This window comes from Eurytemora carolleeae, unplaced genomic scaffold (assembly GCF_000591075.1).
Source record: "Eurytemora carolleeae unplaced genomic scaffold, Eaff_2.0 scaffold317, whole genome shotgun sequence".
Classification (NCBI taxonomy): domain Eukaryota; kingdom Metazoa; phylum Arthropoda; class Copepoda; order Calanoida; family Temoridae; genus Eurytemora; species Eurytemora carolleeae.
In genome coordinates this window covers 153585-169934 of record NW_019396274.1, presented here as the reverse complement: position 1 = coordinate 169934, position 16350 = coordinate 153585, and the positions used below count along the sequence as shown (strand labels likewise).

Genomic DNA, 16350 nt, shown 5'->3' with positions numbered 1-16350 from the left:
ATTTACTTCATCCTTCTTTTTCTTCTTCCTTCTTCGATCCCTCTTCTTTTCTTCCGCTTCTCTTAATTCTTCTCCTTCTTTTACTTCTTCGATCCTCCTTTCCTTAGAATTATCTCCTCGCTTACTCTCTCTTCTTCCTTCATATTCCTTTATCCCTCTTCTTCTTTTCCTTCTTCCTCCCTACCTCCTTACAACATTCTCCGTCTCTTTCTTCTTCTTCTTTTCTTCATCTTCCATCTTCTCTTTCTTCCTTATCCTACCTCTCTTAATCCCTCATATAATATAATCCTTCTTTTATCCCTTCCATTTTCATTCTTTTCACTTTCTTTTTCATATTCTTAAATTTCATTTTTTCTTCTTTCTTCCTTCATTTATCTTCTTCTTTTCTGTTCTCCTTTCTTTATTCCTTTCCATTTCTATCTTTTTTTTTCTTTCAGCCTTCTTGTTCTCTTTCTTCTTGTCTTCTCAATCCTCTCCACCTTCTCTTTCTTCTTCAATCTCTATTCTGTTCTTTCTTCTTCCTCCATTCTTCTCCTTATCTTTCTTCTTCCTTCCTTTATACTTATTCTTTTCTTTCTTCTTCTTTTCTTATTTTTATTTTTGTCTTTCTTTTTGACTTCTTCTCCTACATTTACTTCAGCCTCACTTGAGTCACTTCCTTAGTTATTTCCTCTTTTACTCTTTCTTATTCCTCCTATATTACTCTTCTTCTCTTTCTTCTTCCCTTTTTATCCTTCTTCTTGCATTTCTTTATTTTTTCTTCATTTGTCTTTTTCATTTTCTTCTTCTTTTCTTTATCCCTCTCATTTTCGTTCTCAATCTGTTTCCCTTCTTCATCCTCCGCTTATTCTTTCTTCTTCCCCTTTTCATCCCTCTTATGCTTTGCCTTCTTTTTCTCTTTCTTCTTCCCTTTTTCATCATTTTCCTTTCTTGTTTCCTTCACCATTTGTCGCCCTCTTTTTCTTATTCTTTCTTTAATCCCATTCTCATCATCTTTGTTCCTTCCTTTTCTTTACTTTTCTTCCTTTCCTCTTCCTTCCCTTCATTCTCCTTCCGCTTAATTTTCTTCCTTTCTTCCTCCCTCCCTCTACTTTTCTTCCTTTTCTCCTACCTCCCTCTACTTTTCTTCACTTCCACCTCCCTCTACTTTTCTTCCTTTCTAGTTTCTTTCTCCCTCCCTCAGGTTTCTTCCTTTCTTCTTCCCCCCCCTTTTCCCTCCCTCCTCATCTCTCCCCTTTATGATAAAAATTACTGTAAATTATTTAATCAAAGTCCTCTCTTAGTTTTATTCGTCTTATTCCTCTTATAATTGACAGGCCTTCTTTAATTCCTCTTCATAACTCCAACCAGATAAAAGACGATTGTTGATAAAGACTAGATGATTCTCCGCGGCATTATAGTAATACTTCGCATTTAAAACTCCGTCTTGAATATACCGTGATATGATGAATTAATAATTTAATCAGCGATAATTATTACTTCAAATAATTCAGTGAAATGAAATCATATGCTTATTTCTATAATTTTGAAATTTTATCATTGCATTTCCCATTATTTCTAAGCTCATTTAAACAAAGAAGATTGACAAAGAGAGTTTTTTTTTTTCAGATTACTTCACCATGGCGTGGAAGCCAATTCACTTTGCTCTGGCTGCCATGATGGTTGCATTTGGTAAGATACATTTTTGTAGAGAGGGGTTCACAGAGTAGAGTTTTTCAACATTTGTAGAGGGGGGGGGGGCTCCTGTTCTAGGGTCTGTCCAAGAGACGATTTTTTGGACCCCTCCCCCCCTCCTTTCAATTTTTTACATTTCCAATTAATTATAAGCTAAATTAGTATTTATTTTATATTTGTTCAGAGTTATATAATAGGGTATAATAGTGCATGTTCGGGGCCGAGCGCTGCGGCTTGGACAGATTAGGGGACCGAGCGCCGCGGCGAGGTCAGGCTATGGGACTTGGTGCTGCGGCCACATGTTCATTGTCCAATTATATCCATGTGTTTTATATGAGATGCATTTATAAACTGATAGGAGAGGGGGGCGGGGGAGGGGGCAGGTCTACAAATTGCCCAAAAGTGTTCTCTTGACAGTTCCTATCAACTTTTTATTCAGGTACATTTAATACCCTGTCTGTGAAATGGGCGGATAAAATGACATCGGAAAGTTCAGATGGAACTCTTAGAAGCTTTGATCATCCATTCTTACAGGTAACAGTTTCTTAAAGGATTTTGGTTTCAACGCTCTGGATAATAAAATCGTACTCAAACTAGTCAGAATTATTGTAGGCAGTTGTATGAAAAAAGTTGAAAAGAATGAGACGGATTAAACTGAGCATTACTGTGTGTGTATGTAATTTCGGATATTTTAACATTCATCACAGCGCTTGGGAGTATTTTATAATAATTTTTAAGCAACACATGGCTTCTGAACTATTACTTTTAGGGTTGTATATTTTATTCCCCCCCTCCCCCCTTATGTTAGGTATTATTGCGCGAAGTGGAATATTTTATTCGCTAAATTGAATAAAAAACTCAAAACTTGGGGGAAAAAATTATCAAAAATGGTGGAAAAAACTATCCTTTGATGTTCAATATTTAGATTTTTTCCTTTTAGTATCAAAATCATTCAAGTGAATTCTTGAAAATATACTTTTTTAACTTTTCCTGTAAATTATTTTTTAATGTTTGAGGAAAGGAGCACATTTTCAATATCATTATTATTATTATGTTCTATGATTCGTCAACATATACATTAGGCCTGTGGTATGTTCTTGGGAGAGATGCTGTGTATGGTTGCTTTCTGGATTTTAAGGTGGGAATAAATTATTAAAATAAAAAAAAGAACTATTAAACTATTTAATTTGGGGCGTTGCCAGAACCCGTTCTCTCCCTAATAATGGATGAACAGTGATCGAACTTTAGAGTACGATAGTTTGGCCGCTAGATGTCTCACGCTAAATTCTTATCTGATAGATAGATAATTCATTCGACGACAGTATGCCCACTATTGAGAGACGTCATGTGGTCGACCTCTGTAATATTGAAAGGAATTGCCTTAGGTCTAACGCAGTCTTGACTTACGTAGACTGAGGCGTCTATTATTATCTATTTTTATCCCCTCATTTCTTTTTAACATCTAATTTACTCTTATCTTCCTTTTGCTCAAGTTATCTTATTTCTTTCGCTATTTTTTCATCAGATTTATTTAATTTTCTAATTTTTCTTCCCCATTTATTTTATTTTTTTATAGTTATATTGTTCATTTCATCAATCTTTAAGAAAAAAATATTAACCTTTTTAAAACTGATTTTCTAATCTAACAATTATCAGGTGGCGTTCCAAGCGGCAGCCCCAGAGTACGTTTCCTCCAATAGGCAATAACATGGCTTAATATATTTTTTTCTTATATCAAAATAAATCTTTCAGTACCCCTTTATAAGGTTTGAGCCAAAGCAAATAAACTTAACTTCATTTTGATAACAAATAAACTTAATTTTGTTCCTGATTTGAGCATTGTTTTTCAAGATGATGGAACAGCTCCTAAAAAGTTCAACCCCCTTATTTTCCTTCCTCCTGCTCTCTGTGACATGACTGCTACAAGTATCCAGGTTCATAACTTCTTTCTCAGATTTTAGATTTTTATAGGAACCGGCGTTATGAATTATTTTAAGGGTGGTAAGAAAGAAAATTTTTTGTATAAAAAGTATCATAATGAATAAGAAACTTGCCTTTTGAAGTTCAATTTTTCATTTTTTCATCAGATCGTCAAAATCATTCATTCTTAAAAATAGGCATCTTGGAGAAATCATCCTCCTTCTCTGTCCCAAATCAAATTATTTCTTCATTTAGATTTTGGTGGTCTAGGGGGTCATTTGCAATGTCCCGATTCACGAGGTTACCTTATAAGCTTTATCTGATGAATTATGAATTATTTTTAATTTTTTAAACAGATTATATTAAATTGTGAGTTCTCCACAACAGTGACATTTTTAAACCGAGAAAAACGAAAATATCGTTCACATTATCGGTCAGATTCAGGTTTCTAGGTACCGTTGTAAACTGGGCATTGGCATCTTTGCATGGAGGGTTACTTGAAATTACGCTATATTTATATTTCAGTATATTGGATTGACTCTCACCTATGCTTCTTCATTCCAAATGCTGAGAGGAGCAGTTATAATATTCACAGGTTGGTCTTATTAATAAGAAGGATATTTATCTTGTTGAAGAAGTAGGATAGTAGCGCAAAACCTTTTTTTTTTCTATAAATAAATTTCTTTTTCGGTACAAACCTTTCCAGTTAATATCTGATTTTTTATTCCCCCTATACAGTTGAACAGATTTAACCTTTCTTTAATTTCACAGGTCTATATCTTTAAAGGAACTGATAATTCGACTCTAACACTTTATTTTTGCATGTCTGATGGTTCAAACCTTAGATATACCAGATTTTTTATTAGAATGTTTTTTATCATAGGTCTACGACATTAGATGTAAAGATATATTGATTTGAAGATTAGAGTCTGTAAGTTCCTTAAACCTTCAAAATTTGTTTAGGAATATTATCAACCATCTTTCTCCGACGGAAGTTGCAGTGGTTCAAGTGGTTGGGGATGGTCTTCGTTATCGGTGGTCTGGTTACTGTAGGAGTTAACGATCTGATGGCACAGGTAATACAAGGAGATACAGGTGTATACATTTATATTTTTTATCCTCTTAAAATTTGTTCAGAACATTTCTATTGTTTTTATTAACAAAGTTTATTGCTGGACACTGTGTTTTATCTTATATTTTTATATATGCATGTAAATATATAAATGTTCCAAAATTAGATTAATTTCTAAAAAAAACAATATACATATATATTTACATAAATATATATGTGTTCCAAAATTTGATTAATTTCTTAATAAACAGTTTCTTATTTTTAATTAATTTTTATAAATTTTATTAATATTACCTAGATTTTATAATTTCAGTCTGCTGGTAACTCTACGAGTACTAACGTAACAGAGCACACACTATGGTCCTCTCCTATTGTAACAGCTGTATATGGGAACGACACGAAGACTAATTCTGATCTTATCCTCGGAGATGCGCTTATTTTCTGCTCTCAGGTATTTCATTGGTATCAAATGCAAGCTGTGTGTACTAGTGTAGTGAGTACCAATAAACATGAGAATCTTCTGGCGAATTCGTAAGTGTCTTTTTTAAGAATTAAAGGATTTTTTTGATCAGTTGACTTGATCACTGATCAGTTGACTTGATCACTGATCAGTTGACTTGATCACTGATCAGTTGATTTGATCACTGATTAGTGCACTTGATCACTGATCATTTGACTTGATCTCTAATCAGTCTAAAGTTGATTTGACTTGATTTTTACTTGATCAGTTGACTTGATCAGGTTCATGTGACTAGAGCAGGTGACTTGATCAAATGACTAGATCAATTTGCTTTTTATCAATTGATTAGATTAGATTTATTTTATTAGGCTGTTGGATGGGAAGGCACATTTGGTTTTACAACATTAGCTGTTCTTCTTATACCATTTAACTATATTTATGTTGGGCCAAAGTTTGGAGCTAATCCAAGGTAAGCTTTGAATCGAAAAGATGTGACTAGTAGTATGTCTTATTCGTGCAAATGTAGGGGTATATATTTTCTTGAAATATCACCCCCACCCTCTTTCTCGCCGATTAGTTATTGAATATGTTTTTTGGAGTCTTTTTATTTTATTTTTAAGCGGTTTAATTTATGTTGCCGGAAACAGTCCCACTTTCTTAAATAATTTCTAATTTCTATCTTAGTTAATCTTCGTAGATCTAAAAAACCTGTTTTTTTTTATAAACTTATTATTTATTCTGAAAATGTTTTTTTCTAGAATGGTTCTAGAGGATGCGTACGACGGTGTTTATCAGCTTGCTCATAATCCTCTACTTGCACTAGCATTCTCAGGTACACATGAAAGTGATCTATAAGCCACCTTAAAATAAGTTCTTCGTATATGAACAAGGTCCGTCTCCTAATTACATACTTTGGGGGATGATTGTTTGGCCATTGGATGTCGCAAGATACTGTGATGCCGGGTGGTTAAAGAGATAAACCAAAATTGGAGAGGAATATGGCATCTAGTCTCTCCTTTCATAAAAAAGGGTAATTCCTTTCTGGTATTTATTTGCTGTATCGCTGATACTAAAAAATATATATATATAATAAAAAAATCAACAAACAATAGCATAACAGGTTTTTTTAGAAGTTTTATACTTTTTTTATATGGCCGAAACCATCTTAACTTTTTCTATTTAACTTGTATAACTTTCAATGAGGAAATTGAACACTTATTAATCTGTCTTTGTCCATCTATCAATCCTCATTGTCTATTTCATTTAAGTCCTCTTTTTATGTCAGGGTAACAGTAATTGGTAACAAATTAAAATAGTATACCTAGCATTGATAAACTCAGATTAGGCAAATTTATGAAATTTTGGCCTTTATAATTTCTGAAAATATTAAGCTTAGAGAATGCAAATTTAAGCAGCTAAACTATAACATTTCTGGAGTCTCTGAACAACTTCAAGAACTTCCAGGAATGTCATACATATTTACATTGGATCAAAACAATTTTTGAACCAATAATAAACATGTTTAACCAAAACAGCCAACATTCTCAAAGCCTAAACATGGTTTTTGTCAACAAAGTAAATTGCGAAACAGATACTTATCTGATAAATAGATAATTAAAACGGACAAAGTCGGATACGTCATCTGGTCGACTATTTCAGTGCTATAAAGAAACGTACTCAGTTAGGGATGCTAAGACCACCAACGGGAAAACACGTTATATGCCATAGTTTGAGCCTTACTTTTATGGCAATGTAATTGACATATTCGGAAATAATTGTATATTTTAGGCAATATATTTGATATTTTAGGAAATAATTATATATTTTAGGCAATATTTTTCATATTTTAGGAAATAATTATATATTTTAGGCAATATATTTGATATTTTAGGAACTGTGATATCTATCGCGTTCTTCAACTTTGCCGGTATCTCAGTAACTAAGGAGCTCTCTGCTACCACAAGGTACACTCAACAAACTCGTGAAGTATTTTAATCCTATTTTATAAAATTACGATATTCGTATGGATTTACTATGAATGTCATTGAATATTTGTTTCAATGTTGTGTTCACAATAATGCGTCCGTAATTCCTTTATTATATATGCGTCTTCACTCTTCAGTCAGAATACAAGCTTATTCAATCTTGATACGTGGGTCTTCAATCTGGATGTGTGCGTCCTCAATCTAGAGTAGTCCGTCCTAAATCTGGATGTCTGTGTCCTCATTCTGGATGTGTGCGTCCTCAATCTGGATGTTTGCGTCCTCAATCTGTATGTGTGTGTCCTCAATCTGGATGTGTGCGTTCTATATCTAGATAAGTGCGTTATTAATCTGAACGCTTTCGTCCTAAATCTTAATGTGTGTCCTCAATCTGGATGTGTATGTCTGAAATCTGAATGTGTACGTCTGAAATCTGGATGTGTGTGTTCTCAATCTGGATGTGTACGTCTGAAATCTGGTTGTGTGTGTCTAAATCTAGATGCTTGCGTCCTAACTCATAATGTGTGCGTCCTCAATAAAGATGTGCGACTCTTAAATCTAGATGGTGCGTCCCTGGATATCTGGATATTCTCTATATCCTATCTTAGGATGGTACTGAACAGTATCCGTACCCTGGATATCTGGATATTCTCTATATCCTATCTAGGATGGTACTGAACAGTATCCGTACCCTGGATATCTGGATATTCTCTATATCCTATCTAAGGATGGTACTGAACAGTATCCGTACCCTGGATATCTGGATATTCTCTATATCCTACTTAGGATGGTACTGAACAGTATTCGTACCCTGGATACCCTGGATATCTGGATATTCTCCATATCCTATCTTAGGATGGTACTGAACAGTATCCGTACCCTGGATATCTGGATATTCTATAATAATTTTATTTAATAATGGTACTGGATAGTATCCGTACCCTGGATATCTGGATATTATATAATAATTTAATTTAAGAATGGTACTGGATAGTATTCGTACCCTGGATATCTGGATATTACATAATAATTTTATTTAAGAATGGTACTGGATAGTATCCGTACCCTGGATATCTAGATATTATATAATAATTTTATTTAAGAATGGTATTGGATAGTATCCGTACCCTGGATATCTGGATATTATATTTAATTTTATTTAAGAATGGTACTGGATAGTATCCGTACTCTGGATATCTGGATATTTTATAATAATTTTATTTAAGAATGGTACTGGATAGTATCCGTACACTGGATATTTGGATATTATATTTAATTTATTTAAGAATGGTACTGGATAGTATCCGTACTCTAGATATCTGGATATTATATTTAATTTTATTTAAGAATGGTACTGGATAGTATTCGTACCCTGGATATCTGGATATTATATAATAATTTTATTTAAGAATGGTACTGGATAGTATCCGTACCCTGGATATCTGGATATTCTCTATATCCTATCTTAGGATGGTACTGAACAGTATCCGTACCCTGGATATCTGGATATTATATGATAATTTTATTTAAGAATGGTACTGGATAGTATCCGTACCCTAACAATCTGGATGTTTTCTATCGCAGTTGGCTGGCAGAGCTTCTATCCTCTACAGTTACTTGGTGATACATTTTACCGCCTTTTTATCAATATTACCGCCCCTTGATTACTTTTAACGTCCCTTGGAACAATTAAGAAAAATAACCACCCGCTTTGCGAAGTTTTCATTAAAAAATTGTGAATTTTCATCTCAAAAGACGATAAATTTGTGCAAAACAATTTTTTCGAGAAAATAAAAATTATATCAACGCGCTACGCTGTTGATTTTAACGGGGTTTCCATCAGCTCAAAAATACTGTTGTTCTGAACTAACTCTCCGGAGTCCTGTTAAAAAATATCCAATTTGCCCTGGGGGTACGATAAAAATGTCTGCATAGAATAAGGACATTTTTATTGGTATTGTTATTAACTGCAAGGATATTCTGTAATCATAAGGCTTGCTTTTACAATATGGATTTTTTCTAGGATTTGCTATACTGCTGAGTGGAATGTGTTTCTACAATGATATTCTTATTATTCCAGGGATAAAGAAGATAGCAAGGTAATGCAAGAGTATATATTTTATTTAAAAACTGTTAACCCCCTATGATTTGATGATTTGATTTGTTTCTACTATATGTTAGGTATGTTTGAGAATATATTTTTGGGATTTTTTTCGCGATATTTTGGAAAATTAATGATATAAAGGGGGGTCGTGAATTTTTCGATAAAAGGTCAACAAAAAAGAGAAAGAATTTTTCAGGTAATTTTCCATTAGCCCTTCGAAAATGATCTGTGGAATGACAGGTCAAATAATGAGTTTTGGGGGGGATTTTTCTTGTCTGGTTCGTTGGATCCATAATTTATTAGATTCTTAATTCAATAAAGAACTGGGATGTATATGTATAGCAGTAACCCGTCCATAGGCTGATGATGATGGATTCTGCTAAGGCCTGCTACGAAAGTAGAACCTAACCATTTCAAAAAAGATGTGGCGGTTTTGATTGCTTCCCATTTATACAGTTGTTTATTGTTATTGTTTTTTCATACTGCACCTTCAAATACTCAAGCACTTAAATATTATATAGAGTCACATTTTACATAGTTGCTAGCTTGGGAACCCAGCGCTGCCCAGAGTCCGAATTTAATGAATTTGAGCTGCGTCTAAAATCCGCCAAAGTCCGTTTTCAATTGAGGGCCGGCTTAAATCTTGAAACTTTGAGTTCCATTTTAGGTGGAATCAACTATATTTGAACCGCGGCCTAAATTTAAGCTGCTGCTCAAATTCTTTAAATTCGGCCTCAGGTTACACATAGTTACCTCCACCGTTTACCGGTACTTGAACGATTTTACTGGGAAACTAAATTTTTCTTAAAACCAAGAACATTCACGTGGGTCTACTGAGTTACCCAAAATTTTTTTTTGAGTTTTGAGGCAATTCGGTCCAGGGGTTCCTGAGTTATGATCGAAAAAAACAGACAAACGAAGATTACAACTTTATATATATAGATATAGTGAAGTATATTAACCCCAGTGTACATATTTAGTAAGTTTGGGTTGTGTATTGAGCCTGTACCGTACAACAACGTGGAAGATGAGGATGAAGAGGAGCAGGAGGACGTGGAGAACAGGGAACCTGTCTTCTCCACCAGGGGCCAGGAGTAGGCTGATCTCGGGGCCGTTCTTGACCTCAACATGGCGGGTGTTATTTAACCTCTGTGGTTAAGATGTAAAAATTGTGTTGTTTACTTCATTTCTCAAGGAGCATGTACAAAACATTGGCTTATTTATTACCTTGAGCGAGCTTTACTTTATTGATTGAGTAAATTAAAGTTTTCTCATATCGGAGAAAACAATATCAAACAAAATATAAATAATCTTGTATGCATCCATGTCATTGTAAAATTTTACATATTATTCAAACTTATTTTTGAAATATTTTTGTTAAAATTGTCCTCAAACTTAGAATAAAGATAATATGTATTTAATAAACCTAGTACTTTCTGTGACACCTGGATTTTAATTTGAAAATTTTAAAAAATATGATTATTTGAATCTTGACAATGTTTTTGAATATGATTACAAAGTGTGTTGTCTTTTATTTAGTTCAGTTCCGCAATTACGATGTCGTCATAAACTAGATTTTACGATTTATATAAAAATATTATTAATGATTACTCGTTACAGCGAAGTAACTGATTGAACGGTATTTTCAAATTAGTAATTAAACATCTGTTAGACTGATACGAAACTTCATTTTGTCCAAATTAAAATCTAATAAATTGATAGATCTGTATTCTCTACTCAGTAATAAGTAAATAATATATTTAACTAAACATTGATTCTGTGATTCTAAATTAAAAACTATTAATAGAAATTATGTATTTACAGATTTCTAAGATTTATTTAAAATGTGCGGACGTGGATGTACTAAATTTTTCAACATTGGTAAGTTATGGCATAACGACTTTTTAAGATAAGATATTGTCGTTACTATGGGAGGGGGGGGGGGGGGGGGTAACAGGTCAGATGCTCCCCCGTACCGTTTATCAAAATATCTTTTTTTTTCAAAGTTCGTTTTATGAGTGTATTTGTAGTTCGCTAAAAGAAAAAAATATTTACTATAACTTTGTGAGCTAAAGATACAGGGTTACCCACAAAGGATTAAACCTTAAAGACGACTTGAAACTCTGAAGACATGAAGACAAGGTTAAATTAAGTCTAGTTTTCTTGGATTTCTACCCTCAAGGTTTATTAAAAGATTTGGCAAAGAAAGACAAGTTTACAGTTGCAGGGAATAATGAATGTAAGGAAACCAACCGTGTAATCAAAAAGATAAGAAACATAAATATCACCCAACCGTTCTTATATTTTTTTTTGGCACCCAGGAAATGAGTCCATTAGAATAAACAAAAAAATAGTTCTCAATGTTGGCCCGTTGGGTTGATGTTAACAAGGTTTTAAACAAATCATAATGATAATCGATTAGGCTCATTTTCATTTGCCATAATTACACTTGCCATAATTACACTTGCCATGATACCTTTGCCATCAGTAACACTTGCCATAAGTTAAACTTGCCATAAGTCACACTTTCCATAAGTTACACGTGCCATAATGGTTACACTTGCTACTTTTGTCATAATTTTCTAATTTTTAAAAAGATATAAATCTGTCTTTTTTATTGTAAATGCGGGAAATTGTCCCATGAAAATTCACACCTTTAGTTTTCTCATTGCTTTAAAACAGAACAGTTGACACTAGTTGAGCTCCATATTTTCACACAATAGAAGACCCTTTGATGACCTTTGAGACCACAAGTAAGGGTAAACCAATGGTTCGAGACAGCTACTCCTACACCTATGTAGCCAATACCTCGTTTACAGAAATGAAATATTGGAAATGTTCGGTTAAAATGTGCTCAGCGAGAATTCGAACCCGAATTCAAACTGTCTCTAAATTAGATTTGTAATTTGTATTTAATTTGTAATTAAAAAAATTTTTTTTTTTAATTCTAACCAAATTTATTTTAATTATGGCAAGTGTAATTATAGCAATTGTAACCATTATGGTAATTGTAACCATTATGGTAAGTGTAATTTATGGCAAGTGTTACTTATGGCAAATGTATTATGGCAAATGTAAATAAGGAAAATGTAATTAAGGCAAAAGTATTTATGGCAAAAGTATTATGGCAAATGAAACTGAGCCAATCGATTATGATAATCGATTTAAGGACCAGTTCCTTAATTCCCAGTTATTTAATTCCAGTAATTTTTTGTACACTTACATTCATTTGATATAAATTAGTTTTTATATTTTTGATGCACACTTCCGTTTTATTATATAACACTCCCTTTATTTTAAAATTAATAGTTTTCATGAACACTCTCTTTAATTTGATATTTATAGTTTTGAGTTTGACTGGTCTCGGTCTCTCCATATACACATTCTACGTGGAAACCAAGGTGTGTCTTGTTTAAAATATAATCCTGTCCTGCTCCTGCAAGTAAAAAAGCCCGATTCTGTTTTGATCTTGACTTGATCTCTGCAAATGTTAAAACCGGTTCTAAACTGGCCCTAAAAATTACTCGCAGAACTTGGAATTTGAAAAAGCTCTGAAACTACATATTTTATTATATTCCAGCTCCAAAGCACGAAAATGTAAAAAATATTGTCTATTTTATATATGTGCTCATTCCAAGACTTCAGTTTAGTTCTGGAAGTGGAGAAATGTTCGCTTCAAGTTATTATATACATTATACAACCATCAAAGTTGCAAAACGTTCATGATTTGTAACTGCCAGTGCTATGTCTCAAATATCTTTGTAAATTTTAAAGCTTAATTTCAGTAATAAGCAGTTTGAAATTAATTACATTAAAGCAGCGTGTCTTGTTTTAAAATTTAAAAGACGACTTTCATTCCTATTTGTATGACAGAATGCTTAATGCTTAGTTGAAATACTTAAAAAAGATTATACAGTGAGAGTCAGAAAACTGTGGAGTAGACAGACAACATGGAAACTATAATCAAGTGTGTTTGATGTTGTTACAAAGCAAATAGTTTTACTAGTATCATATTATACTACTTATTAAGTAAAATGGGTCCACAGCGAAATTGTTGTGACTATTAAAAACTATTATTGGACCAAATTGGCTGAATTTTTTTAAAGTGAACCAATGGGTAGTGGGTACCCTTTTGATAATAAAGGCTAAAAAATTTCGATTTTTTTTTTCTAAGATCGATTATTTTTACTTCACAGGCAACGCCGGGCACCTCAGCTGGTTTTTTTTCTATAATGAAATGGGTCTGTTTACACTGAACAATTGCTGTGTCTCATGTTCATTGGATTAATTAAAATTACACTTGAGTCTAAAAGTCGTCTTTCTATTCCATAGTTTTATGGTTTTTATTGTATAATTCTTAATTTTTTTTCTATAATTATATATTTAGGCCAAGTCTGATGAAGAATATAGTCCCTTGTGTGATATTGATTCCTATATTTCCTGTTCTAAAGTTTTTAAAACTAAATTCGCAAAAGGATTTGGAATGGTAAGTTGGAAGAAGAAATAAAAATTGCAAAAATAAAATAGAAATTAATTTCATTGAAATCTGCAAGAAACGTATAAAACGGGCTTTTGTCTGTTACTCAAGTAATCTTGTATTTAATCAAGGAAAACGTGTATTTAGACATTTAAAATTTAAATTAAAATAAAATTCAATATCAATAAATCTGATGGGATGTTTATTAAAACCTAGATTCTATAGCTAAAAAATCTTGGTATGTTTTTGTGAAAATAATAGATCCGGTGCTAAAATTTGTGAATATTTTTAAAGTTTTATTCTCAATTCTTTTTATTAATAACAAATTTACAAAATGTGTCTTTTTGTGCTACTGAAAAAACTTCATTTAATGATTGGTTGAATGGTAAAATTTTAATGATCTCTCATTAGTTGACTTTTAAAATGTGGCGTTTCAGAGCAAGAAGTTCTTCCGATGGCAAGGGTTTATATTTTCCTGAAAAAATTATTTAGTCCCACCGGCCCTACTCTTACAATTTTTTCCCCTTAGAAGTAACTATGTTTGCGCGGAGCGGAAATATTTTTTTATGATTCTTTTCGTCGAATTGGGGAAAATAAATGATTTTTAGGGGAAAATAAATACATGTTTGTGTAAAAAGTGTGAAAAAATATGAAAAAAAACTTACCTTTCTAATCTAATTTTAATTTTCCCCCCAGATTTTCTAAACTCATTTCCTTAAAAATTGAATTTGGTCGTAGGTTGGTGATCTGGTGGGTGAAGAGCACCCCTTAAACCAACCTAACTGTGTGTATGGGATCATCTTCTACTTGATCTTCCTCCTCCTCTCCTTCATCAACAGGAGATTCATCGCAACATTCCAGGTTCATTTAATTTCTTCATTTGTAGAGTGGCCGATTCACAACAGTACCCTGCACAACTTTTGTCTGATCATCGACGGCTAAGATATTCTATTTATTTTAATAAAAAAGGCTTTTATTTCTAGTCAAGTTTTCGGATGTGACAAAAAAAATATTTTCATCATTGTATACACTTGAATTTTTTACTGAGTATTTTTAGTAGAAGTTGATTAGGCTTTGGTGTCGCTTTGGACGGGTGGAGTATTGTTAATGAAAATTATTAGAGATTTGTGGTTCCTCGGGGCGTGTGGAGTATTGTATTGTCAATGAAAATTATTGAGGTTTTGGTGTCGCTTGGGGCGTGTAAAGTATCTTGAATGAAAATTATTTATGTTTTTTTTTGTCCTTTGGGGCGTATAAAGTATCTTTACTGAAAATTATTTAGGTTTTGTTGTCCCTCGGGGCGTGTGGAGTATCTCTTTACCTGGGATACCTCCTTTACTTCGTCATTCAGGTATTGTGGATAAATAAGAGAAGGGTGTGGGGGGGATAGATTTATATCGACATAGATATTTCAAACTAGAATTCTGTTAACTCTAACATAAACATTTGAAAAAATGCAAGGTTTATACTATCAGGTTGCATTGGGATTTGGTATTGGGATTGGAAAATTTGAGTTTATGGCAAAGACTCAATTCGTTTAGTTTTTTTTTATATAAAATGGCTAAGATTTGATGAAAAATTTGATTTTTTAATTATTTTCAAGTTTTCCACACTACATAATAAGTTTGAAAAACAAAGTTTTGAATAAAATGATCTTCTAAAATATTTGTATTTTAATTATATTTGTATCTGCAGGCAGCTTGTGTTGTATGTATAGCAAGCTACGCGGTCAATCTACTCTTACTTCTCTTCAGGTAGTAATATAAAATATAAAATATAATTAACTTGTCAGTTTGTCTAACTGTTGGGTTGTTTATATCCTTAAAACAGCTGAACCGATAGGGTGCAATTTTCTTTGGTATCTCACTTGAACCCAAAAGTTTTATGACCGGGCAAAATTAAAAAAAATGCTTCCTGAAAATTTTGGTTTTTATATAAACTCTACGTATGAAAACAGGAAAACATATGAAATTTCGTCAGCTGAAATGATTATTTGAAAGAGGGACCCTGAAAGCACAAAGAAAAACGCTACACTACAAAATGAGACTGAGATAAAACGCTACTTCACAAATAATTTTTTCGGGTGTAGCGATTTTCTAGTATGATTATTTTTTTTTACTTTTCCCAAGATTAATTTAAAAGACAAAATATTTATTAATCTTACAATAATTTTAGTTTCTGCAAAAGGAGAGCATTAGCACCTCAACCTCTAAAAGCAGATAAGGTAACTAGCAAAAAAATATGATGTTATTTTTTCCCCAGAAAAATTTTGTGTATTTTCTTGATAAATGAATTTATTATCTAAATCTGGTTTCTTAACTCCTGTTTGATTGCAGTACGGCTACTATATACCAACAACTCACATGCCAACCAACAACAACTTCAAGAAGTTTATCTAAACATGGATTCTAAACCAAATGCTGATGAAATATGAACGCCTGCTTTTTTTATTCTGCTTACAACTCGCGCTATCATCGGCGTTGAATCTCAACCTTGTCGTTCTACACTCTAGAGACAAATATTGTATCTTATATGTGATATTTTACTTCTGTGATCTTCCTATACACTCAAATAATTATTTCTAAAATGTTATGCAAGACAAATTTTGAATTATATTTTTTTATGTGAAGACGATATTGGCCTCATTTTATGCACTTTGCA

General features: G+C 32.7%; 2 protein-coding genes across 3 annotated transcripts; both read left to right on the top strand.

The window, feature by feature from the left end:
* The first annotated feature begins 1609 nt into the window (after positions 1–1609).
* On the top strand, positions 1610–10373 carry LOC111699909 (solute carrier family 35 member F6). The gene is made up of 14 exons (XM_023470673.1): positions 1610–1671; positions 2114–2208; positions 2757–2812; positions 3331–3374; positions 3526–3608; positions 4120–4189; positions 4558–4670; positions 4980–5159; positions 5495–5595; positions 5885–5958; positions 7018–7090; positions 8640–8728; positions 9132–9207; positions 10193–10373. Exons 1-14 carry the CDS (start codon positions 1620–1622, stop codon positions 10308–10310), a joined length of 1224 nt encoding a protein of 407 aa, XP_023326441.1. The 5' UTR covers positions 1610–1619; the 3' UTR covers positions 10311–10373.
* Positions 10374–11041: 668 nt separating this feature from the next.
* Positions 11042–16323, top strand: LOC111699917 (vitamin K epoxide reductase complex subunit 1). 2 transcript variants are annotated; one of them, XM_023470688.1, is made up of 8 exons: positions 11042–11093; positions 12558–12613; positions 13600–13698; positions 14428–14550; positions 14972–15040; positions 15385–15443; positions 15865–15913; positions 16026–16323. In XM_023470688.1, exons 1-8 carry the CDS (start codon positions 11057–11059, stop codon positions 16086–16088), a joined length of 555 nt encoding a protein of 184 aa, XP_023326456.1. In that variant the 5' UTR covers positions 11042–11056; the 3' UTR covers positions 16089–16323. The 2 variants fall into 2 exon arrangements, with proteins under 2 accessions (XP_023326456.1, XP_023326457.1); XM_023470689.1 differs by lacking the exon at positions 11042–11093 and adding an exon at positions 11916–11965.
* The last annotated feature ends 27 nt before the right edge of the window (positions 16324–16350 follow it).